The 27,526-nt window shown below is 43.6% G+C and overlaps 1 protein-coding gene across 3 annotated transcripts in view; it reads right to left on the bottom strand.

The window, feature by feature from the left end:
- Positions 1-79: 79 nt before the first annotated feature.
- Positions 80-27,526, bottom strand: part of LOC149867733 (uncharacterized) — a 30,292-nt gene continuing 2,845 nt past the window's right edge. For all 3 annotated transcript variants that reach the window (XM_090046051.1, XM_090046050.1, XM_090046052.1), the window contains exons 2-8: positions 12,221-12,494; positions 11,273-11,352; positions 10,414-10,492; positions 9,436-9,482; positions 7,971-8,091; positions 5,663-5,849; positions 80-4,661 (exon numbers count right to left, since the gene is read on the bottom strand). In XM_090046051.1, the coding sequence (XP_089902177.1) occupies positions 3,950-4,661; positions 5,663-5,849; positions 7,971-8,091; positions 9,436-9,482; positions 10,414-10,492; positions 11,273-11,352; positions 12,221-12,383 (1,389 nt within the window). In that variant the 5' untranslated portion in view covers positions 12,384-12,494 and the 3' untranslated portion in view covers positions 80-3,949. The remainder of the gene's footprint in view (positions 4,662-5,662; positions 5,850-7,970; positions 8,092-9,435; positions 9,483-10,413; positions 10,493-11,272; positions 11,353-12,220; positions 12,495-27,526) is intronic.

The raw sequence follows: 27,526 nt of genomic DNA, 5'->3' as shown, positions 1-27,526 counted from the left end.
TAAAATCAGAGCAAGATGGGAGTGTGCAAGTGTGCATGGGTGACTCTCATTACCACGTCAGCATTTTCTCAGCCATTACTTACCTTCTAAGGTCCAGAGAAAGGTTTGAGACTTTCAGCCCCCGATGTGTACTGTCAGTAACGCTGACTGCTTAATGTCCCAAGTGCCCAAATGTTGGTGCTGTGCACATCCTTCACTCTTTCCCTTTAAAACTTATAGATGTTCAAGCTGAACATCAAGTGAGTAAGACTCCTATTTCAGCTGAAAACCAGAGTAAAAAGCAGTTTGGCTTGCTCATCTTGGAGTTTAAAAAGAGGTGTGCCAGGATGATTAAACTTGCCTCACCCATGAGGAGGATGGTCATGGTCAGGCCATTTATTTCCGTTCCTGCTTCAAAGAGAAGATGGCAGAACTGAGATCCTCTGGGGCTCTGTTTCATGTACAGTCATTTTCACTATCAGCTTCATTACTCCATGGCAAACACTTGGAGAGGCCAACATCCCCCCCAAAACCCAGAACCGTATCTTGAAAAGCAAAAACAATTTAATTATTGCTAATTGAGTTTAGGAACATGTCAAAGGGAGAGAAGAGAAAACAAAACTAATTATTTTAATATCCAAATCCATTTGGGATCATGACTTGCGGATACGGGACATTCTGCTTACTGCTTATCAAGGAAAGGTGAGTGGTGTGTAGACCAAATTGCTGCCCAGCCATAGTACTAAGGGAAAGGGGGGTTAAAACAAAAGGAAGCAAAAAGCATTTTTGAGGGCTACATCTCCTAAGTATGAAAAAAATATAATTTTCAAACTGAATTACAACAAAAATGGTCACAAGAAAGGGTTGACTTAAATACTTTTACTGAGTCAAGAAATTACGACAAACGTGCCTTTAGTTCGTCATTCACAAAGAAATATCTGCATTTTGTAAGTGAAATCTTCCCTAGTTGATAATACGTTCTCACTCAGAAATAGGAAATGGAAAACTAAGAACAGGAATAACTGGACCTAGTTAATATGGACAGATCTGTTCTTGCGCATTCATTTTATAATGGTCAACTTTTAAACACTCATCTCACAATGCTGCAGTACATTTGCTGCTCTGGAGCAGATGAATATGAATAGACTGGTTGTGGCTTTTTGCTTCCATTTTATACAGCGAGCACTTGTTAGGAGACGCATCAGGCCCCGAAGAGTCGTCTGTTTAGTCACAGAACAAGCGCGGGACAGCTGCCAGCACAGCCATCTTCCCTGCTGCCTGGCTCTGTGTTCTTCAGCCTTACCGTTACGCAGCCAGATCCAGCGGAGGGATGAGCCCCTTCAGTCCGTGATGGGCAGTGTCTGTTTCTGTGCTGATTTGCTGCTAACTGCAGTGTTTTATGTGATCATCACGCAGGCCATTGCAAAGCTGTAGACAACGCTGCATTTTGATGACTACTAACTTGGTCACAGTTAAACTACTAGCAGCCCTCTGAATACCTGCCCCCCTCATTTTAAGTGCATGCATGTATTGTCAACAGCTGCCGGGAGACTGAGGAAAACAGCCACCCTCTCCCCCACCTTTTTTTGCAATAAGATCATGATTTCATTAAAAGTCCAACCGAGCACCAGGAGAGGAAGCGCTCGCGCTACTTGAGGTGCTGGACCTCTACCGCAGCCATTAGCTGCAATGAAGGTTAACAGAGCCCTGAAATGAAAGCTGCTCCAGCAGTAGTAAGACCTCCGTCAGCAATTCCTGCTTCCTCTTGAGCCCACTTCAGAAGGCAGTCTGCAGCAGGAAACCACAAATACAAGCATGCACAGCACAAGGAAACTCAGCTGCCCAGACAGCAGAGGGTTCCTGTCATGAAGTGGTCGTGGAACATGATGTCGGTCCCTCTGAATTCCAGGTATCTGTTCCACCCTCAGGTCGCACTTATTTTCAAATTGCTGGGAGCCGCCAACAAGGGAATAAAGTGCAGGGATTTTGTGTACTGACTGCAGGGCCAGCTGCTACTGTCATGGGCTTATCAGGGCGGGCACCCTCCCCCCCAATAATTGGCTGAGATGGCTGTCCTCACTGCTGTTTGGTGGAGGGGGGTGAGGCCACATGACGGACAGCCCTCAGCCAATGGGGAAGTGGGGGTGGCTGCTGTCTTGCTTCCCTTTGCAAAGGTGGCTTCCCCCTCTCCCAGTGGGCTGCAAGGCTGGGCCACAAGGGCCATGAAGACTGCTGGCTCCCATGGGAATTGGGGTTTTAATTATTATTTTTTGTAGATTTTGCAGACAATGCCTGACTTTGGCAATTTCTGTGAAATGACGAATTAAGTAGGTCCCTACCTATGGTTTGTTTTGTCACATTGCACAGTTTTAGGGCCAAGCAGCTTCCTATGGCAGGGGAGCCAATACTGTGTTCCTTATTCCAGTGCAGGCAAAGTGGTGCCAGAGTCCAGCACTGAACACCAGGTTTTCTCTCAAGTCCTTAGTACAACAATTCAAGATCTCTCTTCCTCATTTTATGGCTGTTGTAGGCTGGTTTTTCCCCAAAGCCTCAACTCTTTCCCCTGTATCTATAGTACTGTTGGCCAGTAAGCCAGGCCTTGCAAGGTAGTTTCCATTAGGAGGAGTTGCTGATAGGATTGCAGCATATAGGACTGAACCAAAATCCTGTTTCTCCGAATCAGCTGTAACAGACGGTGGCAATCTCCAAACCTATGTTCCCAGCAAACTCTGCTTGCGAAGCCCTGCTCTCCACCCCCAGGACAGTGATCACACCTGTTTCTCTTTCCTAATGCAGACACAGATTGCCAACGATCCTCTCTGTGTTTGTAACCAGTCCCAGGCAATTCAACACCACTTGAGCTGTCCCGTGCAACCCAGTGCTCTGGGTTGCTATCATTGCATAGAAAGGGCATTTTGTTGCTTCTTCCTGTTAGCCTGAAATAAAGATGCTTATTGTACCCTTCAGCTTTTAACCAGACTTGCAACAAATCAAATCCCTGCATGATGACAGCCAGAAATGCCTCCCAGCTTAATACTGTGTTCTTGGTTCAAAAGGGTGGTATACCTTCTCTGCTGACCTGTTCACTTTGTGCAGTCTGTCCCCTAAATGCTGGGCATTTAGCGCTTTTTAAAAATGCAGTTTCAGAGAGTTTCTGGACATTGTGCCATAACCTCAGATCTGACTCTGCCCTAACTTAAACTGGATTTTGATGAGGCTGCACTATGCAAGTCAAGGTGTTGCCTTTGATCTCTGTATAACTTACAGTACGAGTAACCCTTGTTAGGCATAGAAGACCCTTAATAAATAACACAGCAGGAGTTGATCCAGCCTTCAGACATGGGGCTTTAGTGGCATTTGACACTGGGGGGCTTCAGTAATAGTTGCTTTCTCCTGTGCCTGCTGTTGCCACTTTTTTTCCCCACCGAAGGGAAGGCACCCCCACCAGCTTGCTGGACCATTTTGCTGGGTGGGAGGGTGCTGGGACCCACCCGCTACCACTGCTTTTCCCTGCTGCCAGCATGGAGAAAATACATGAACATCATCACTTTTCCGTGGCAGGTGCAGGAAAAGGCAGCAATGACGGGTGGGTCCTTGCACCCACCCAGCAACCCGCGTCTGACCTGACCTGGGTCAGTCCAGCCCTGCAGCCTTAAAAGGTTGCTGTCCATTGGCCTATAATATTGGCCACACTTGCAAGTAACCAGAAGACAAGGTTGCTAGTAATTTCATAGGCATTAGGACTTCAATGTTTGTCTCTTAGGGTGGTGGGGGCAAGGAGACCTGCTGTGATTTTTGCTTTCACCTACTTCAGAGTCTTATCTGCAGCACCTGACCAGTGGCACAAATAGGGACTGAAAAGCTGTTTTGGGGTCAGAAGCTTGGAAGACTTCTTATCCTGAGCATGCAAAAGGCAAGCAGTGCTAATACTTCCTGGTTACTCTTGTTCAGACCAGAGACAGCACACCCGTTATGTGTGGGCCACAGAAACGCTGTCCAGCTCCATGTGCCAGAGGGAGATTTCACAGAGCCCAGACAGAGGCTTGCCCCCAATGAGGAGCAGAATATCAGGCTGGCTGCTATTGGCAAGGCCCGTTGGGCTCACGGGCTGATGCTCGGTTCCTCTCCTTTTCTCAATAACCTCGGTAGCAGCAAAATCTTTTTCTGAAGAGATGAGGTGAGAAAGGTGTTTGTTTTTGGACGACATGCTCGTGGTTTTCTTTGCACAGAGTTCTGTATCTGCAGAGGTTTGAAACGCGCACAAGCCCAGGGACTCCAGAGGCTGGCTAAATGTTTTCATTTCGATCTCACTGACATCCTCATTGCTGAAGGCTTTGTAAGCTGGCTGTTGGTGAAAGTACCTGCCAAAACAGGCCTGCTGCTTTGAGACAGGCAGCAGCTTCCGATGGTCTTTGTGTTTTTCACTCCAGTGATTAATAGGGGATGCACAAGAGGCCTCTGGGGCCACCTGGAAACCACTGCCAAGTCCGAGGATGCAGTGATACATTTTAGAAGACAGGTTTACCTTTGCCATGTGAACCAGCTTGCTCCACGTCTGTGAACTGAAATGGTACTTCCACAGGCTGCTCTGAGGCCTGGAGCTCGAAATCCCTCCACCAAAAATCAGCATGGAGTCTCTAAAGACCACAGAGGAGTGTCCCACTACTTTTGGAGGTCCTTGGCTAAACATAAGGGAAGGCAGCAGTTAGGTCTTGCAAGGAGGAGGAAACGTTAATGCTAAGACATTTTCCCAATTAAGGTACAAGAAGTGAAATGTTTCAGCTGACCCTGGATCATGCTAACTTTGTCCACCTAGGACAGGGGTGCCCAGTGTGCAGCACACGTGCCCCAAGTGCCATAGGCAGCCTCTGTGTGGTGCAAAGCAGATCAGGGAGGAGACAGGCAACATGGGGGCAGAAAGCAGAGCAGCAGATCAAGCAGGGATCAGACGACACTTGGGGAGGGTGTGAGGCTAACTGGCACACCTGCCAAAAGGTTGTCTTCCCCACTGACCTAGCTATGTCAAAACTTCATCTGCCATACAGTGAAGCAGACTGCAGCTACCTCATCTTTAATAGGGAAGAGTAGCTCGTAGTGATAAGGGATCCCAGAATGCAGTGCTCCAACTTGTTCTGCAAGACTTCTGGGATCAAAACAGCAGCTCCCCTCATAAGGCCTGCAGTCTCTGTGCCTGGCCTCTCCCTATTAAATATAAACTGCTCTACTGTCATCTGTTTTCTACCCCCTGCCAACTTTGAGATCTCGTCCAAATGTCCCTAAGACTGGGATCATTAGGCTGCATCCAGCCCATGGACCCATAGTAGCTCAAGGAATCCACAGCGGTGGAGGAAGCATCCCCAGGGCCTTGGCCCCTGCCTTTTCTCTCTCTTTCCCTTGCAGTATCTGCTGATAACCAGGGACTTCAGCCCATGGCAGGGACTGGGTCACAAGCGGTTCCCCATAGTGGCAATAGGTTGCCAACCCCTGCCCTATGACAGTACAAAGTTGTTCTTGCACCTCTAAGAAGTGATTCTGTCCATGTGCTCTGTTCTTCAAGGCTTTGTTTTCCTTTAAAAGATTCAAATGCTCCCACTGTGCCAAATTTTCTGCTTGCCTGGAAACAACTTCATAAGGTAATATTGACCCTTCTCTTATTAATGAAAACTGAATGCAAAAAGTTTACCTTGTTCTAATACTGGACCAGTTTCTGCTTGTAAAGTCCCACTTCCATAAATCCTTCTGTTCACTCAGCCCCATCAGTCCTCCAAAGAGGTACATGCCTGTGCTATAAACCACAGCTGAGTGACCATGCCGAGGTCCAGGACCAGTGTCATGAGATAGGGCAGATATACATGACCACTTTCCTGTATCTGGAAGCAAATGATAAAATTTAAGATTTTAAAAGTGCTGCTGGTAGCTGAAAATGGAGGCATTTGAAGAACAAGGCAGCATGTAGCTATGAAAACAGGTTTCTGTCCACGTAACTGGACATGAGAGATGTTAAAATCTAAATCATGATAGTTAATCACAGTCCTATTTGGAGGTTTAGTATTAATGAAAGTGCCTGATGTGGAGAAGTGGACATGGGAGCCGTTTACATGCACAGTAGATACTCACAAGCTTCCTCATGCTGTCTACCTATCATGCCTCAGCTCTGACCTGGAAAGACCATTTTCCAGGGATGAGAAGGTACATCACTGAGAACCCCTTTGTCTTTTAAACTGGTTAGAAGATAGAAAGTAATTCTGTATTTATAGTGAATGGTGACACGTGAGCATTCATTCAGGAGCTAGATGCCATTTAGGGTAGGTATTTAAGGAAGTAATGTATTAAGACAGGAATAACGCTTAGGGGGTAAGGCTATGTTTTTGGCACAGCAATTAGAAAGAAATTTCACAGCAGCAGTGCAGAAGAAAAATAGGACTGATGAAGCTGCAACTACACCATACATAACAGCTAAATAATCTCACTGTAAGAGAGCTAGGGGGGCTGAGGTGAACTGAGAGCAGCCTTGCCCTCGGTCAGGGACACCAGAGAAGCTGGGACAAGGCACAAGACAGGGCCGAGGGCCTGGAGTCAAGAGACAGAGATGACTGAGGCTGAGAGTGGGCTCAAATTAGTGGGCCAGGGCTAGAAGCCTGCAGCCAGAGAAAAGGGGGACTAAAGCCAAAGGGTGCCTACAGATGAGCGCAGAGGCTGCTCCAATGTACTTGAAGCCACTCTAACTAAAGGGCCGCCCCTCCCCCACCCGGGCCATGTGTAAAAGTGCCCCAGAGGGCTGAGGTCTCTACAAAAACACTGAACTGTGGACAGAGTAACATCGAGGCAGAATGGTATGGCTATGGGGGTGGCAGGAGGCCATGGACCGCCCATAAAGGCATCTAGTGCCCTGGGACACCAATAAGGCTACAGCAGAGTATCCCAGAGAAGGTGGAGCCAGATTGCGCTCACTCAGGCTCCCTTTTACACTAGAAAATAAATACATCAAGGCATGGAAAAATGGAAGATACCCCGAGGAGCTGGCGTAAACAGCAGGATTTGGGCCAATGGAGTGTTACAGCTGCCCCAGGAAGCCAGGACCTGCTATGCTTATCAAGAGCATTTCCTTGCTACGTTATTCTTATGGGAGTTGTAGTTTCGAGAGCTAATGTCCACCTTCATTTCTAGCTGAACTGCATCTCCCATGATCCAATGAGGTCTTGTGTCTGGTGGAGATGCAGAGTGAATCTTGTATGTCACATGGCTGTGTAGGCATCATGGAAGGAGTAGGACATTAATTTAAATATATGTAATTTTATTTAGAATATCTCTACTTCTATACCTCTATGGAAGTAGATGTATTTTATGCCTATTTGTAAGATTTCTGAGTTTCTTCCAATTCCTAATTTCTGTCACCAGTGACAAAATTGTAGCATATTAAGCACTGAGGCCTTGCTGTGAATAGTGCCACCAGTGACAGGCACTGATTCAGCTGAGCTATTGCAAACTTTTACTGTAGAAAGGCAAAGCCACAATTTGGACTGGCCCAATAAACTGCTACTTGGACCAGGGTAAGATGTGCTAGTACAATACCAGTTTCCCCAGGTTTGAATGGGTGCAGTTACACATATTGGGGAACATTTCTACTGCTGCTGGGGCTAAAGATTCATAGGGATCCTGTTTAAAAACATGAAAAATCAGGGTCTGTAGTCAGCTAACCCCTGCACACTTCTAAAATTTCAACTCAAAGGAATGGCACTTCTCCATGCAGAGTCCTTCACAGTTATGTAAAGCTATTAACATTAACACTGACCTTGTGTAGGTTCTCTCTGCAGTTGGAATGGGCAGGAAAAAAAGTATTAAATTAGCAATGATATAATGCCAAATATAGCCAAATCTTGGGCATTAGAAGGGATATAAGGCTAATCCATGTAACGCTGAAGTCATGATGGAGACTGTCACTGAATTCATAGGACACTAGATCAGACACTATAAGAATGACTTCTGCTTACCAAAACTTAAAGCCCAAAACTCTTGTGAAATTCCTTTGATGTCAAAGTATCCTCCATAGATGTACATGCTGGAACTGTACACTACTGCACTGTGGCCTTTCCTGTTAGCTGGAGCTGTCCTCTAAAATATTTCAGGAATAAAATAAGAATCACTTTGACTGACTGCACCATTTATTTACTCTTTGTTAATGCATAGAAACTGTTGTTGTAGATTGGATAACACCCCTTTCAAGACTGGGACTGCTAACCCTTCATTAAAAACAAAGTGCTGAAACTGGAGTACCAACAACTTAGGCTTGTGTGGCACAAAAAGTTTCCTTGGACACTGATCGCTAGATGCTAAATGCTGGGGGTAGGACACTGATTAAATAAGGTGCTCAAACTGGGTGTTTGTGAGGGAGCAAAAATATCACTGAAGCCCAGAGAAGGAAATACCAGTAGAATAAGCCCTGAGGGCAGGGAACAAAAGCAAAGAAAGGAAGCTTTGGGGCCAAGTGGCAATTGAAAGAAACCTGAAATTGTGGACAAATAAATTATCCTGTTTGATTCCTCTTGTATTTGGGAAAACAGAATTTCATGTATTTTTTTCCAAATGAATAGGAGCCATCAAATACCACTCTATCATCAACTTCTAAAAGAAATGACTTGTAGAGTCCCAAACATTAACCAACCACTCAGATAAAAAAAGAAATAGCAATACTGAAAATATTCACATGAAACTCTTAGTAATTTGCTTCTGGGGAGCTTCTTGCTTTCAGTTTTTCTTGATCATGAATTTTATTAAATGAGACTTGCATACTTTCACTTATACTGTACCTATTTTCACCGCAATGTCCTCATATGACTTCTTATATAAGGAAGAAGTCACTGCTTACATTTTGAGGCTTTTATTAAAAATGAGACTATGTTTGGTGACTACAGAAAAAAACCCTGCAAAATCGGGGTTGTTGGTTGTAGCCGTGTTGGTCCAAGGACATAGGCAGGCAACATTATTTGGGTAGATGTAATATCTTTTATCAGACCAACTAAATAGTTGGGGAAAAGTTCTTTGCAAGCTTCTGGGCACAAACACCCTTCGTCAGGCATTGGGAGACTCTGCTGGTGTTGTGTTCTCCAAGCATATCTGAGCAGCACTTTACATTTTCACAGTCTTCCTTTTAACAGCATAAAGCCTCAGGTAAGCTGGCAACCCATACCTAAAGCTGGTCACTCTGAGTCAAGTATTGCAGACCAGAAGAGGTAACAGCCCTTAGTACTTGCATTCTAAGATCAGCATTGTAAAAATAGCTTAAGAGTTGGTCCTATTTCAGACAAAGCAGAAAAATAAAGCTCTGTGTTTCTACAGCCACCTCTTCCTGAAGAGTCTAGATTGGAACTGTATTGGGGAACATATTTCAAAGCAATCTGTTTAATCAACAAAGCAACATGCATTGGATTCACACATTCCCATTTCCTGGCTCCTTACCTCAGTCTCTGTTTCTGTGTGCCGGCACTCGGTCCATCTTGCCGAATCTGAAGGAATTGTTTTAACAAGGTGTAGTTTATATATAAGACCACATGAGGATGCTGTTCTTTTCACAATTACCATTCTAATTGTTTTAAGTGTCCTTTTCGGCTTATTTATCTTGAGGCAGATTTCTCTGTGTGCTAAACTCTACCATAAATAGCATAAGTGAGCTACCACACAACATATTTTAGTGGCAGACCTGAATTATTAGTATGCCATTATGTAGTCTTTCTCAAGGTTTCTTTAATGCAAAAATAAGATCTATCCTTGTTTTCTGCTACTCAGGAAAGGACACTTTAAGGCAGGTATAAATGTGTAAAAGGCTCGAAATTGAAATAAAAAAAGAAGCTAGACGGTTTCACTCCTACTCATCTGCTTAAGCCAGTAGATAGCATATATATTATACAGAAATAATATAACAGAATTATATTATTGTATGTGTCCAATGGAAAATGCACAAAGTGTGTAAGATTTGAAAATGAAAGTATTAGATGGTACATTCAAATCCCCGCCTTGCCTTTATTAGACTTAAGGATAAAACCACACTAAATTATTTGACTTTTGAATATAGAATGGCTTAAAATTGTTTTGTTGCTGTTCTTTTTTTTCCCCTTCATTTTTCATTTTATCTTGTGTATTTCTATATCTAAAAGACCTGCTGATAATCTCTAGCCCAGGAGGGTTGCTACACCAGTATTTCCTGAAACCAACTGAAGAGAATGAAAGTTAATTTTTTAGCAGTTACCAGCCTAAGCTCTACAGCAAACTGCTCCTGGTTTTGTGCTCACACCTCTGAGTGAAGCCATGCAGTGTGCCGTGTGTGTATATATATATACATCAGAGGACACAACTGAGCCCTTATTTATTACTATATATAACATTACTACAGATTAAAGTGAGTTTCTCTTGGCAGAGAGTGGCTAGCGTGTTCCGTACCGATGTCGTACATCCAGAGAGGCGCCTTCGTCTGTGTGAAAGCAGAGTCCAACATCCCGCCAAAAATATAGAGCATTCCCTGCAAATACAATAATCATTTTTCACCTGCAGGCAGCCATGTGCAGCACAATCACCACATAAAAAAGGCAACAAACACTAATCACCACATAAAAATCCCCTAAATATATGCATGATCCTACTTGTCAAAACTTATCAACTTACCTACAAAGTATTAATCAAGGAGAAAATATTAATCAAGTCTTCAGCCTCACCCCCAAAGGAGACCATGATGTTGAGGCATCTTCAGGCAATGTACAGATGTATGTATAATTACAGGACAAGAATTTCATCTAACCGAAGCTTATTAAAATCCAATCCTTTTGTCCCCTTACAAGCAAAACTACTATAATTCCTTTTTTTGAGTTAATTCATGTCTTTCTTTAATGTTAGATTTGCCTGTGAAGCTTTTTTTAATAATGAGGCTTTCCACCGTTATCTTCATTTCAGATCTACACTTGTAGATTTTCAGGATGCATACAACATAGCTCAGAAAGAGGCACTAGTCAGCAAGTGTCACTATGCTCTTTGCTCTTCTTATTTGAATGGTAATAAGAAAGGGAAGGAGATGCCACAAGTGACAAAGTTGGCCTGAGTACAGCAGTTCATATCTATTTAGTCATTTTTCCAAAGGATTAAAAACCACTTTACAAACCATGTGTAGAAATGCCCCTGAAATGCACCGAGGTTTGTGATAATACAAAACAGCAGTTTAACAATGCATAGCAACACTGCACAACAGTTTATTCCAACTGCTCAGAAAGAAAAAAGTCTTTTAGAACCTGAACTAATTTAAACTCACTTGATAAGCCACCATTGAATGTTCTTCCAGTTCTTCTGGGCCATCTCCTGAGCCATGCAGCATTTCCCATTCGTTGCTCTCTAGGAAACAAAGTTAGAACTAAAATTGATATGTGATTCCATGCAGAAATTAGGAATAGGTTAAGATGAAATGCTTTAAATATGCATGCTTCCAAAATAATCCAAGATTAACATTAAGGTTCAAACATCTTTTCTTTCAACTGGGTGTGGAGGGGTAAAAAAACAACAGACTTTCTGGTCTAGACAATCTAAATACACATTTATTCTCCATTTTATTTCTGTTTGCTTAGAAGAGCCAATTTATTCATCCTCAAAGATATCTGTACTTTTCCATTCAGCAACCTTAAATTTTATTCACCACTTCTTTAGACAGATTTGATATGAACTTGTTTCCTTTTTTTTAATATACATGAAAGGCTGGTGCTACCCAGGAGTTACTCCAGCATAGCTCTGAGATTTATGCTAGTTCTTGGGGAGCTAACACAAATACTGCAGTTTTGATTAACTGCATAAAAATAGCCTTTATTTTTTTGTAGTGGAAGTGAGATTTCAAAATATATCAGAATATAACCTTACACATGTATTAATGTTTTCTTATGCATATTTATTCATCCGTTGTAGCTTCACACTAAAAATTTCTTTGCGGTAAAGTATAGAATATTACTATTAAAAAATGCATTACTTTTGACTCAAAATAACCAAGGGAAATTACAACTGGAACATACACCACTGCCCAAACAGCTACATGTACTTTGGAGATTTTCACCTTCTTTCAAAGCATTAAGTGCTGCCAGTGATAAGTAGCAGAATACCAGCTTGGATGGAGATATAGGACAAAATCTTTGTCAAGACAGCCAGTTTGGTATTGAATGGGTTGACTTTCACCCCAGTGACTGCACACAGACACACTGTGGAGATACAAACTTACCAATGCTGTACCGCCAAAAGTCGCTAAGACTGGTGTTGTGCCGCCCGCCATGGAGATAAACAAATCCTTTGCAGATGCAGCAGGCATGTTTGTACCGATCACATGGAGAAGATTTGCTCTGTGGTATAGGTTTCCATACACATTCTGCAGTTTTTCCTTTCATCCCTACATCTAGGCTTTTGCCAAATCCATTCTGTCACCTGCAAAGGGTCAACTGTAACATGCTAGGGGGTTTTCCAAAAAGGTCAGGGATGCCGCCTCAACTTGGTGCAGTCTGTGGAAAAAGGGAAACATTCAAAGTACTAATGTGAGCCTATGGAATAAAAGAACCCTTTGTCTTTCCATCCCACTGAAAGCAATAGCAGTGCAACACAGCTACAACCAATATCAAAGCTAACATGTTTAATGATTTCTTTGCCTCCGTCTTCCTAAGTAGAGACCAGAACAGTCACCTCCCTGCTGGGCCCCCCTTGGGCCCCAGGGGAGGCACACCTGGGCCAAGGGTTAGTGAGGAACTAGTTAGGGAACTTCTGGAGGGACTGGACGTATTCAAGTCAGCCAGTCTGGACGATCTCCACCCTAGAGTTCTAAAGGAATTGGCCAAGGTCATTGCAAGTCCCCTGGCACGGCTTTACAAGCACTCGTGGTGCTCTGGTGTGGTGCCGGAGGACTGGAAGAGGGCCAATGTGGTTCCCATCTTCAAAAAGGGGAAGAAGGAGGACCCGGGTATTATAGGCCAGTTAGTCTTACCTCAATCCTAGGCAAGCTGTTTGAGAAAATTATTCTGGCACACATGCACAAGGGGCCAACTGGGGACTGCATGCTTAGGGGCAACCAACATGGGTTCATCAGTGGCAGGTCCTGTCAGACCAGCTTGGTGGCCTTTTACTATCAGATCACCAAATCATTAGATGCAGGGGTAGCAGTGGACATTGTCTTCCTGGACTTCCGGAAGGCTTTTGACACTGTCTCTCACCCCGTTCTCATCAAGAAACTGGGGGACTGCGGTGTCGACACTCACAGTCAAATGGGTCACCAACTGGCTGGAGGGCCTCACCCAGAGGGTGGTAGTAGATGGGTCCTTCTCAACCTGGAAGGACGTGGGCAGGGGGGTTCCGCAGGGCTCGGTCCTCGGGCCCGCACTGTTCAACATCTTCATCAGTGACTGGGATGAGGGGGTGAAAAGCACCCTGTTCAAATTTGCTGATGACACTAAGATGTGGGGGCATCTGGCATGCTAGAAGGAAGCAACAGACTACAATCGGACCTAGACAGGTTACAAGGGTGGGTGGATGAGAATAGGATGGGATTCAACACAGACAAGTGCAAGTGATGCGCCTGGGGAGGAACAACCAGCACCATACCTACAGGTTGGGGAACTCCCCTCTTGTCAGCACAGAGGCAGAAAAGGATCTTTGAGTCATCATTGACTCCAAGATGAACATGGGCCGGCAGTGTGGGGACGCGGTCAGGAAGGCCAACCAGACCTTGTCATGCATCCACAGATGCACCTCAAGCAGGTCCAAGGAGGTGATCCTACCCTTCTGTGCGGTGCTGGTTGGGCCGCAGCTAGAGTACTGCGTCCAGTTCTGGGCACCGCACTTCAAGAGGGATGTGGACAGCATGGAGAGGGTCCAGAGGAGGGCCACTCACATGATCAGGGGACAGAAGGGCAGGCCCTATGAGGAAAGGCTGAAGGACCTGAACCTGTTCAGTCTCCAAAAGAGAAGACTGAGGAGGGATCTAGTGGCCTGTTACAAACTTGTCAGGGGGGACCAGCAGGCATTGGGGGAGTCCCTGTTCCCCCGAGCACTGCCAGGAGTGACCAGGAATAATGGTCACAAGCTGGCGGAGGGTAGATTTAGGCTGGATATCAGGAGGTGCTACTTCACAGTCAGGGCGGCTAGGATCTGGAACCAACTTCCAAGAGAAGTGGTGCAGGCTTCTACCCTGGGGGGTTTTAAGAAGAGGCTAGATGAACACCTTGCTGGGGTCGTTTGACCCCCAATACTCGTTCCTGCCATGGCAGGGGGTCGGACTACATCTACTCAGGTTCCTTCCGACCCTAGAAACTATGACACTATGAAACCTTTGGTCCATAGGAGTAACACTGATTATGACATTCAGACGTGAGTTAAGAGTATTATATGTACTGACTCAATCTTAACAGCAAACAGGTTAAGATTGGAGTGAGAAGGGAAGTGAGAAGAGGTACAGATTGCACTGAGTCTGTAGAAGTGGTAGAGTAAGGACAGCCCAGGGACTGGTACAAGGTCTGTTTTCAATAACAGCTTCAGGCAATCTGCATCTAATACAAAGTTGGGAAGATGTCCATACAAAGATGTAAAAAACCTGTATGCATAAATCACCTGGATTAAATTTCAATTTATCACTACCAAAGGCAGCTGGAGCAGCACAGCTAAAGAGAAAGCTAAATTTTACTTTGACCAAATTTGCCACGAGATGTCACTGTATTCTATGCAAAGATAGCAGACATCTACTTTGGGGAGGAAACCTCTACAATAATGTTTGGAGCATGACCATTGCTAAAGCCTGCTTATTTTCTGACAGCACAGAAAATTCCTTTCAGTCCTTATAGCTGTACCCAGAGACAGTCTGAAATTGGCTCTAATAGCACACACTTGGCAGTGGCCAGAGCACAGAATGAAAGGAATGAAGGCAGAGGCAAAGGGCTGATATCTAAGGTTACAGATTAAAGTACTAGGCAGAGCACATTCAAAAATATCAAGTCAACAGCTGTGCAAGCTGTACAACAGCTGTGCAAGCATGCTAAACAGCAAGTGCTCTAGGAACTGCCTGGCCCGGGTCCAGTATGGAGTGACATCGTATTCCTTTAAATATAAGACAGGCACACTTTTTAAAACAACATTATTTCTTGTAAAAATTATTTGCTTTTAATTCAATTTAAAAAAAACAACAACCTCATTTGCACCTTAGAGATTATATCCTTGTAAATGTATCTTAATTTCATGTTTTGTTTTTGGAGAAAATGTGGGTGGGTCTTAAATTCAGGGACATTTTATATTCAAAGGCAGGCAGTACTCCCACAAAACTAGATGTGATATCCTGGCTCATGGAGTGCAGTGCTTTGCTGTCATAAGCAAACATGTCATGTCATGTCATATCTTTCATAAATTGATTTAGTTAGGATTTGGCCTCCAGTACTCCTATTGGAAAGCTGCTTTAGATCCACTCTGCTTTGAAATTTCCAGCTTTAAATGTATTCACAGCCAGTTTATTCCTGTGCTAACATTGCCCTTTATCTTAACTCAATAGAGATCAACCTTTCGGCCACCACTGAGCTTAACTAAGTGGCACTCACCTCCTTCCAGCCTGCAAGTCAGATAAGTGGTGCAGCAGGTTGGGCCTCAGCCCAGCCCTACATGCCTGGATCGAGCCCCACATGCCTGGATCAGGCTTCATATCACCCAGGCCCCACATGCTCTGATCCAGCCCCATATCACCCTGGCCCTACATGCTCACATGCTCAAATCAGCCCCTGTGTGCAAGCCGCACGCTGCCCCACCCCATGCTCTCAATCTAGCATGCAGGACCATGCTATCCAGCCTGCCAGGATCCCTATGAGTCCAGAAATTTGGCATCAGGGGAGTAGTAATGCTGCTGCTGCTCCTTCAGTCAGCTCTGCAAACGCTGCAGGCAGGATGACACTGCTCCACCAGCCAGATCTGGCCTGGGGTGGGAGGAGGTGGGGGTGAGCACCCCTGGCTTAGCTAGATCTCTCTCCCTGCTGATTACCCTGCAACCTTTATTTTGCAAAGATAAGCACACCAAGGCCTTCTAGTTTCCTCTCAAAAGATGCCTTTTCATTCCCCATGTCAATCATCTTGTGGCTCTTCTTTGCACCTATTACAGCTTGAATTCCTCTTTCTTGTAGAGAGATGACCAGAAATGTCCACAGTATTCCATCTAAGGCTTTACTGGTGTCCTTTATAGTGGCATGAATACTTCCTTATCTCTGCTGGAAATACATCAACCAACGCATCCTAGGATTGCATTTGCCTTTTTCACAGCTGTATCTCATTGGTGTCTTGCAATGATCCTATCATCTACTAATATACTCAGATCCTCCTCCTCAGTCACTTACAATACAGGATACCTCAAAGGGCAAAAAGTAGATGTCACTAACCTCCACTAACTGATAATCTAAAACTACCTCGAGCTAGCTAAGCAATGGGCCCCCACACCCTTTATTTTCTAAAACAAACTTTGAAGCAAAACCAAAAAGCCAATATTCACTTTCAATTATTCTAAACCTCAGAGGAGGTCAGTGGAAGAGAAAAGATGTCACTACAAAATAAGAAAGGGGTCTGTAGGAAAGTAAGTCAGTGCTTAAACCTACAAGAGACTTGTTCTCATTTGTATTTTGTTATAATCCCAAGGCTGGAAAGCTGAGGAAAAGGGGGAAAGAACTCCTCTTCTCCCTCAGTGAAGAACATTTCAGTATGAGCAAATCCAAGGACTAGGAGGTAGGTTTTGGAAAGTTTCATGCTTTTGGTCTCAGGACCTGGTGCTAGCAAAAAATGGAACTGTGAGTCATTTGAAACTCACTGAGCTACTCTGGTATCTGCTCAAGAAAAAAGAGCTGTCACTTGTGGTAAAGTATGCTGGGAAAGAGGAGGAGTCAGGGACCCTTGAAATAAGGACTCCTCTCCCTCATTTGCTGTAGAGAAGATGATCATGATAATGGCTGTTTGGTTGGGAGTCATGACAATGTAGAGTTTATGCATAGTGCAGGTAGGGGTTTGGTAAAGCTCTCCTGTGTGGATAGTTGGGGAGGGGAGTATTAAGTTACTGATATGTTGTGGATAGTTTTGAGTTTAATGCAACTTTGAGAAACTGACAGGTGGGGGTAGAATGCAATACATGAGATTTAAAGAACAATTCAGCTTCTGCTCTCTTGTCCTGTTGCTGCTTTGGGGGTGGAAGTATTCTGATACTGACCTGTAAGTTGTGGACAGATGCTAGCTTGATGAAATGCTTTATCAGCTATAGTTTAATGTTTCACAGTTGGTAGGGTTGGAAGGGACCTAAGCAGATCATCAAGTCTGACCCCCTACCATGGGTAGGAATGTTTCAGTCAAGATGCAGAACTAAGTGCTTTACTGCTTCTGGTTGCTAAAATGTTCAAAAAAACACACAAAAAAACAAAACATGGGTGTTCTGGATGTATTTCCACTATAATTAACTTTGATGGTACCATTTCTAATCTAAAAATCATCCTTAAAATCTTAAATGACTCTGGCTTGCTTTGTTTCTGTCCTAAGATGTTGTACTTAATGTTGCTATGAAACTGCTACTGTGTTTTACATGTACTCTTATCTACAATGTGGAGATCTAATCCAAATATCCTAATCATCATCTACTCTAATAGTTAGAGAATGCTTCCCTGAGTGTGACTGACTGTTTCAATTTAAATGAGAATTAATTTACTTTAAATGCTCATACCAAATGTGAACCATATTTAAAGCAATTAACTCATCTGCTGGAGGCCTACAGACAAGACAGCTCCATTTCTGCTGCTCATTGCAGAAGAAAACTAGCAAGCCTGGGTACGTCTTACTGCACCTAGTCAGAAAACTAGTGACAAGTAAAACTGCAGGCTGGTAACTTTTTATGCTTGGCACAGCAAGTGGGTGAGAGGCAGGTGGTAGTCTCACCTTTTGTTTTGTTTGTTTAAGATTAGTGAATTTAATTCTCTAGCTTGCATATACTGAGTAAAGACTAAGAAAACCATCTTAAGTGAAGCTTCTACTCCTGTGTAGCTTGAATAAGGTTAATGCAGCACTGGAAAAAACCCTCGTGGCTGAAATTTTGTAGAGGAAGACTGAGGCAAGCAGTTGTGCCTCATGGGTGCTATATCCAGTCAGGTACATAAGGAAACCCTTCCATCATCAAATAGCGTGGTAGTAAGCAACACAAAAATGGCAACAGCAAGTAAAGTAAAAAATAACAAAGGGTAACCACCCACATCGAGCTTTCCATTACATTGCTATAGTGACACCTTTTGGTTATCTCCCATTGAAAAGTTTCTTTAGATTTCTCTTTTATTTAAACAGTACAGTGCAAGTTTAGGGGAAGTAAAGTGGGAATAAAACTTATGAGGTCTAATCCCAAGACTAAGTTGCAATGAGAAACAAGAACCTTGTATTTTTAACATCAGCATGCGTACATGTCCATCTAGGGAAGACTGTCAGGGTACCTAACAAGGTAAATAACAATGCAGTGTTGCATTCCGGTCCAATTAGAAGCCCTCTTCCAGGCAAAAGTGGGAATTAACTTTGATTGCTGAAGGTAGTTACACAATTTAACTTGCTCTGGTTCAGGATTGCGGTAAAATACAGTGATAACTGGCTCTGATTAGGGGAGGCCCAGTTTCTCAGCCTTTAATTTAGGCACTTTGCCATGCTTCCCCACAGAATAACTTGAGTTGCTTACAGTTCAACATGTAAAAAAACCATAATTAGCAATACATAAGCCAATGAAGCTTTGGTCAATCAGGAGGATTCAGCTCAGTGGTCACCAACCAGTGGATCTTGATCCACCAGTAGATCTCGGAGCCTCTTGGAGTTGATCCAAGGCTGTGGTGGGGGGCTGAGTGCCCACTTGCATGCACGTGTGTGCCCCAGCCCAGGAAGTCGGTCCTAGCCCAGGGAGGGAAGGAGCAGGGGCCAGATTGATGTCCCTGCAGTGAGGAACACCGCCGCAGAGGCAGGAGCACAGGCAAGTTGAGTAGGGCCCCAGCCAGGTGGGAGGCTTACCTGCTGTGGAGGCATGCCCCCAAATAATTTTTTCTCCCTCTGCCTCAATCTGCCCCCCGCCTTCCTCTAACCCCACAGATTTACCTGCTGGGTGGGGGTTGGCAGCAGTGCACAGTAGATCTTGGGTTGCTTGAAGTGCCAAAGGTGATCTCCTACTTAAAAAGGTTGGAGACCACTGGTTTGCCTTGTCTAGATCTGTCTGTAAGATAATAGCTATGGACTAAAACAAACTTTGAAGTAGCATGCAGCTCTGTCAAAATTTGCCACACTTTTTATTAAAAAGGAAATACTGTACTATGTTCTGCTAGATGAATTAGCTAACTAACTGTCCAATATAAAACAAACTCCTGACCTATAAAGCCAGTTTTACAGGAACCTCCAATATTTCTATAAACAACCTGGATGAGTAATAATAGTGGCTGATCCAATTGCACAATTTTTTGTTTGATCACTTCTTATAACTTATAAGACATCCACCCTCTCTGGTTTTTTCCCCCACTAAAGTTTTTCCCTGCTAAAATGCTACCTATCTTGAGTTCCAATGTAACAGTGAAACTAAACTTTTGTTCAGTCTCCATAAGGTAGTATCTTGTATTCAGGGAGTCTTGTGTGCTTGTATACACCATACATACAACACTTCGTCAAATACCGGCTCCCCTATTCGATAGCAGGGGTTTTGTTTGTTTGTTCTTCTGAACGCATCCATGATTTTCTATCGGGCAATCTCATGACCCCTTTCTCATCTTTCCCTCTAATAACTGACCACTGGTGGCTCTTCTCTGTCCCTCCACACATGCACACTCCCCACTTAATCCAACTGCCTCCTCAAAAGTTCCAGCCACCAGCAATCTCTTTCCCATACTTCAGGTAAGTCCTTCCTCTCACCTAGCACTTCTAGTAGTAGTAAAAAAACAAACAAACCAAAAATGTTTCCTCCCTGGACTTAAGTACCTTTAACTCTCAGTGCCTCTGCTGTTCTCTATCTCTCTTTGTACCATCCTCAGTTAAACCTGTAAAACCCACTAGGATGCAGCTTGTATGATACATGGCACAAAATGAAGGTGTACTGCATAGCATATTGGGCGTTTATACGCTTGCTCTGGGATCATGGGGCAGGGGAGTTACAGCAGCTCCAAGAGCTACTCTAATTAAAGACCCCTGAGCGTCTCATGTATCAGCTTCCCCACACTTCAAAATGGCAGCAGGCATGCTTCTAAATAAAGCTTGTCAAATGAGCTGTAGTTAAAGTGCCCCCCTGTTGCCATTCTGAGGTGTGGGGACACTCTTATGAGACACGGGAGTCTGCTGGGGCATGGTAATTGCCACGTTCCAACAGAGTCTGCTCCAAAGCCCTGTAATTACGGTGTGTCAAAGTAGCCTCACTGCTCATGTATAGGTGCCCAATAATTCTCAACCATGGTGCTGCAGCACTCTGGTGTGCCTTGAGATCCTTTCAAGGGTGTCATGCAATGTTAGCATTGTTAAGTATACAAACATGATTCAGAAGATTAAAACCAGCAATTTCAAATAGGAATCCAGAGTATTAAAACCATTCTGTCTTTTGAGTTCTTTGCAAAGAAAAATTGTTCAATTTTTTGCCATAGTCAAAAAACAAATGTAAACTAAGAGTTGGCTTCTTTCTAAGGGGTGCCTCAAATCTAAAAAGGTGAAGAACCATTGGCCACTGACATAGCATAAGATACTACCCTGATTCTGGAGCTCATGATGGCTCACTATGAAATGGGATACCTGCAAAGATAATTTTGCAAATGGAATGCTCCTAAACTAAAATAAGTAGCATAATGCTATATCTGAATTTCAAACACCACTGAGCATAACTGGGGGATGGGAGGGAGTGAGTATATGTGCATGTGCATGTGCATGCAGCAGCTGTGGTATGGCCTCATCGCCTCCTGCCTTGCTTAGGCAGTGTCTTGAAAATAGGCCTCTTTTCCGTTTTTAATTTTATGATTAACACTACCACATTAAAAAAAAAAGAAAAAAAGAAAAGGAAATGGAAAGAGGGGGGAAAAGCAGGTATGTGACAATAGTCACAAAACATTAAAAATAATGCAGTACTTTAGCTTATTTCATTTGTATGATTCCTGGTATTACTGGGGACTATTCCAAGCTATTTACACTGGATGACAGTTCACCCTCTTAAAATGAATCACTTTTGAGACTGGAGAAAATCTGGTGGACAGCATGTATTTAAATGGCTGCAGGGTTGTTGGTTGTAGCCATGTTGGTCTAAGGACATAAGCAGGCAAGGTTCTTCTGGTAGCTGTGATACTATTCATCAGACCAATTAAATAGTTGGAAAAAAATGTCTTTGCAATCTTTTAGGCCCAAACACCCCTCATCGGGCATTGAGAGACCTTGTGCTGTTCTGAGTTTTCCAAGGAGAGTCTACCAATGCCTGACGAAGGGTGTTTGTGCCCGAAAGCTTGCAAAGAACTTTTTAAAAACTATTTAGTTGGTCTAATGAAAGAGATCATATCTACCCAAAGAACCTGGCCTGCCTATTTTAGAGGCTCTCACTGACTGATTTTAATGCAACTAAGGCCTAGAGTGCTAATCCGTTTCGTGGCCGTATCTGAATATTAAAGATATGTTCCCATCTAGTTTTCCATACTAATATTTTTTTTCCTTGGAATGCAGAAGTTTAAGGACATCATCTAAATAACGTGTATGTCTCCTTTTAAGAAGGACCAACAGATACTGGTTTGAAAAAGCTAATCTACCCTCTACATGTCATGCTCCCAATGCTGTCTTGTATAGTGTTGCCAGTTGATCAGGATATTCCCTTGCAGTTAGGAGCCAGGGCTTCTCTTCTTGGTTCTGATACTGGCCTTGGATGCCCTTGCCGAATGCCTTTCTCCACATAACTCCATTTTTTTTTTCTGTCTGTAAAAATGTGGGGAAAAAAATCTGTCCTTTAAAAAGCATGTCAATCTACTGCAGGGGTGCTAAAGAAGAGCTGCAAAGTGTGAAAGGCAAGTGGTGGTACCAGTCTGCCATATTGTTTCAGCAGTAGCCAAACTCCCTGGCTCTTCCAGTCACAAGCCAAAATCTTGACATCATGAAGAGCTGCAGGATGAGTGACTTTCAAGATGCGTGTGCCGCAATCAGTGATCAGCCCCAGCTCATATAGTAACTTGTTAAATGATTTCTTAGAGTAAGTAATATGTGAAAACTGAAGGGGGGGTTAAAGATTTTTTTTTTCCTTTCTCTCTGTTCACTAACTTATCTTCTATTTTTGATTAACTACTTTCCTTTCTTCGGGAACTATATTTAACCTGGGGACCAGCTTGGCCACCCCTGCATTAGTACACACTTCTAAATGGTAAGAGAGCCCTGAAATAATGAAATAGATTATGGGCCAAATTCTGCCTACCTTACACAATGGAATGTGAATAAGGGGAGCAAACTGTGGTGGTAACAAAAGACCCACCTCAACTGGTGTCTTGTACACAGAATAACTTTGTTGTGCCAGTACTTCAGGGCTGCCTACTATTCTAATTCAGACTGTCCCAAATAATCTCCTCTTTTTGGGGGGAAGTAGAGGGTGCTATGTTCCCAAAGTAGTGGTTGTAGTATGAACATGACTATGCAACAGTTATTGCTTATAGATTTACGTACTGACCTCAGTTTCAACCTGGTAAAACCTAAATTTTTTTTTTTACATTTTAAATGGCAGCTCCATCTTTAGGCCAGTTCAAGGAATCAAAAAACTCGGAACCATTTTAAACAACTGCATCCAAAACAGCTGTGAAGAATAAAACGGTTCCTGCTTTTAGAGCCCTCTTGCCATTTAATTCCTAAAATAACTACCACAATCAACTCCGTTTGTTAGACAACATGAGAATGTACAGGAAGAGGGCCGAGAGAGCTACAATTCAGCATAATTGCTGTAGGCCTGACTACTTAGGACACATTGGTGTGGCACTATTAATTCATAATAGAAAAACTAATCATTTCAGAAAATAGAGGAAAAATATAGACCGCTTCAGGAACTGAATATTTATACACTCATTGCATAGTTATATTTACTAGATCATGACTTCCTAAACGGATGAGCAGCTTAGTTTTCCGAAATAAGGTAAGTTTTTTAATAGAACTATACTCACTTATTTGCAGTATTGGTCTTTTGATACATTTTCATTTGTCTCTAAGCTTCCACAAGTTTCAGATGTAAATAATCTATAACCTTTTTCATCTTGTTTTACATATGCATTTTATGCACCTAAAGTTTACTAGAACTCGGGGCTTTTTAAAAACTTTTTATACTTTTTTGTAACGTTCAAAATATTTTAAGCTCCATCCTGCAGCCTTAATTGTTTTTGTTAATCAACTGATATCCGATTTGAATTTACTCCTTTATTAAATGATTGTTCATAAAGAGCCCAAATGAACTTTTATTAACAAAGCAATAATAATTGAGCACTATATAGCAGCAAAAGTTATGAGAGGCACAAGTTTCTTCCCTACCTTTTTTACCAAAGCACAGTACAGTGGTGGTACATGAGACAGCTGGTCTCCTCTTTTACTTAGGTCTGCATCTTGGGACCTAATTCTTATAGGGAAGATGTCCTTGTAGGCAAAAAGCTAGCAGTTTCAAGAAATATCTTTGTTCCCTGAACCAGCCTGAACTAAATGCTTGTTTAGACAAAATATAACACTCTTTTTAACAAGGGACTCTCACTCGCTTGTCTTACCACAAACCAGAGCGTCCAAACCTGGATGGTGTCCTCTAACTCCTATTTCTCTATTTTAATTGCAAAAAGCAATAGAAGTTTTTGGGAAAATTTGTTCAAGAAGGCTCTGTTGTACTTATGTGGCTTGTGAATTTACAGCAGAGCAATGCATAAGACTACGTAATTCTTTAAATCAATAAACCCCCGACCTTTGCTGATCCATAAGCAATAATCGTGATTAAATAAGTAACATCATCTGTTCCTTTTTTCTATCACTTTAGTTTGAAATTTTTGGTTCCCTGTACCTGTAAGCAATGTTGGAGTATCATGTAATGTATCTTTTTCCCCACCCCCCCAGTAAAACATGAGTTAGGAACCACTAGGAAGTAGCTGGTAGGACTCCAAGCCTTTGCTTCAGAGAGTAATCTAACTCTCAAAGTAGCCCTATGGGATGGTTTACACAAGTAAGGAAAACATTATGAGACTAACAGGGTTACAGATGTTAACAGCATACTGACTAGGATCTAGTTCCAGTATACTGTATAACATTCACTTGTAAAGCCTTAATACAAGAATGTCAAATGAGCACCTTCTTACGAGCCAGACCACAGGGCTCCTCCCAGGCCACATCTGGACACAGCAGTGGCAGGGCAAGTGGTGGGAGTTAACCTACCCATACAAGGCTCCATACCCCAGACTTCTGGCTGCAGGCTGCATGGCTGCATTCATGGGCCATCTGGGAGCCCTGTAGGCTGGATCCAGCCTGCAGGCTGTGCATTTGACACCCCTTCCTTATATCTGTTTTCAAATCTCACTATTCTTGTTTAAATAGTTTTCACAGAGTGCATTTAGTTACGAAGGTAACTCACTTAATCCTCCTGAAGTAATTTTAATGCTCTGTTAACTTGGAAGTGTTCTGCAGAAGAATCTGTTAATGATGAATCCCTCTCCCTCTACTCATTAGGTCCAAGTCAAAGAACTTCCTGAAGCATTGGGTTGGTTTTTTTGGGTGGTGTTGTTTATTTGTTTTGTTTCTTTTTACTAAGACGATGAAGCCAAAGTAATGGATCATGCACCAATCCTATGCTTTGTTCCCACTTGACCAAAAACAAAACCAGTAACATCTATGCAGAAAACTAGGGGAGGGGGAGGCAGCTGTGGGTCAAGGTTTAGTGATCAAAAATGTGTATATACCTCAGGAACTTTTAATCTGCTTCTTGGGTCTTCATCAAATGCAGACTGTGGCTGGAGTAAAAAATATCTAGCGTTCTTCCCTTCTCCCCACTTTTTGCTGTATTTAGCAGATGGCATAAGTCAAAATTGTTACAAAATTCCCCTGAAGCTACTGCAAGCCTGTCATCATACCCCCTCAAGAGAAAGCGATAACAAATCCAAAATGTAAGGCTACTCATAGGGCCTTTACAGAAATGGGAGTCAAGAGGAAGAAATTCAACAAGGCAATATGCTATTATGTTTCTTAGTAATATAACTGCTAGGCTACCTCTCCCTCCCAACTTGACAATAACAAAACAGCAAAAGATCTAAAGCCATGATTCAGGCTGTGCCACATTCAACCTCCTCTGTGTACATGAGAGCACACGTACGGAACAGAAATATGTACCTTTGTCTATCATAATGACTCGCTAAGTGAGCAATGTTAGCTGGTATTTCCATGAGTAAGGAGTAAGTTATGAGTACAGGTTGGGTTTCTGCAATGCCCTCAATATGCCAGGGGGCACAAACTAAAAGCTACCAACTAGTGAAGCACTGGAACAGGCTCCCCAGAGCGGTCATGGAGTCCCAATCCTGGGAGGTTTTTAAGACCCAGCTTGACAAAGCCTTGGCTAGGATGATGTAGTTGGGGCTAGTCCTTCTTTGATCAGGGGGTTCGACTAGATGTGACCTCCTGACATCCCTTCCAATCCTCATTGTCTGTGATTCTAGGAACTTTCATACTTCATAAAAACAGGAAATCCCATGTGATGGCAAAAAGAAAATCCCTCTGGGCTACAATACAGCCTTGTGCAATTGGATCCATTCCCAGATTTGTATACCTTCCTGGAAGCATCCAGCGCTTTGCAATGAGTCTTTTACCAGGGCATCCTGTTAGGTGATGGCAGTTCTTATGTTTCTGGAAGGCTTCATTCAGGAACTTCATGAAAATTTCAGCAACTTACTGAAATTTCAGGAACTTTAATAATTAACAAAATGCCCTACGGCACATCCAGATGAGCATGCACATGTAGTTTGCAGTGCTGCAGACCTATCCATGATGCCGCAAACCACATGGATCTCGCAGGCAGGGATTTCCTGTGCTACTAATTTCCAGTGTTGGGAGGGAGGGGGTTCAACGGCAGATCCTGATGTCAAAAAAACCCTTGCTAGAAAAAAACAGCCATGTGCGGCTGCCAGCCTGACTGCACGCCTGGATCACTGCTGCAGGAGTGCTGGGAGGACCCCAGGGAAGGCTGCTGGGGCTAGCTCAGGTGCTGGCCCCAGTACCCATCCAAGGCAACTTGCCACATGCCACAGCACGAATGCAGGGGTGGCAGCCACCCCTGTGCCATTGATATTTGACCCTGGGGAATGCGGATTCCCACTCCAGGGGATGTGCCCCTGGAGATTTAGTGACACAAATCTGCTCTCAGATGTGACTGAATGTTACTTCCTGACAGCACAGAATTGCTATTGAAACCGCTTGCGAATGCTTACTTCCGCTGTCTCTGCAGCCTGGAAGACTTTGAGATAACCTACTCCATGACAGGAGTCTCCTTTCCCCTTCCCCATCACATTTCATAGGGTGTACTTTAGCAGTTGAAGGTGTACCGAAGAAACGCGGCAGTCCCGAAACGTACATAGCCTTCTTCAGGGAGAAACAGATGCACGGAAACTCAGATACAGGATGGGCAACTTCCTTGAGAAAGGAACCAAAACTTTTACACAGCACGCTACAGAAGATAAAGTATTTCTTGTCTCAAAAGGCATTATGGTCTAAGCAAGATGATACAGAACGATGGGAAAATGAGGAAGAGTGAAAACCGAAATCAAGGGCAGGGACTAAAGAGGGAAGTTTTAAGCAGAGTTGAAGGTGGAAGAGAGAGAGAGCGCATGGGATACAAACTCACACCCATGTGGCAGACACGAAAATGTTCAGTTATACCAGAGCTGGCACAAACCGAAGTAAACACAGCACAAATCCAGAAAAACAGATCATGGAGAGGAGGGGTATGAGTCAGATGGCCCAGCCAAGAAGGGTGTAGGCAATGACTAAAGGAAAAAACAGAGCGGGGATTTGGCCGTGGGCAATATTCAGTTAAAAGCAGCTTTACGAGGAGGATGGGCTTGAATGTTTTATGTAAGAAAGACGTGACAAGGCTGCAAGTAAGATTTCTCTCTGGTTTCTTTCTTTTATTTTTACATTCCTCACCTTGCAGAGACGTGACATCCCCTCACCTTTGTCCTCTGGGCTTTTCTGCAGGCAAAGATCCCTTCTTGCTACACAGCTTGGTGCTGCAACAACACGCCCATTCAGCGAGGGGCTACCTGTGCCCCTGGACTCCGAGTGCAGGCATCGCATGCTCCTGACCGTTTATGATGGCTAATGCCATCAGACTCCCCCTGCCCACCCTGAGCCCCAGGTGCCACAGCCTGAAGGAGCCCATACCCAGGACATTGCCAGGGGGTGGCAGGAGCCCCCGTCTGGAGTGCCAACCATGGAGCAGCCCCAATCTAGTGGCAGAACCAGGGGGGCAACTGAGTGGGGGATCTAGCAGCTGCCTCCCATGCCCCTCACGGGACGCTGGTGCCTC

This window comes from Crocodylus siamensis, chromosome 4, assembly GCF_052110815.1.
Source record: "Crocodylus siamensis isolate JL-2025a chromosome 4, ASM5211081v1, whole genome shotgun sequence".
Taxonomy (NCBI): domain Eukaryota; kingdom Metazoa; phylum Chordata; order Crocodylia; family Crocodylidae; genus Crocodylus; species Crocodylus siamensis.
Note: the sequence above shows the minus strand (reverse complement) of the source record. Positions and strands in the feature narration are given on the sequence as shown.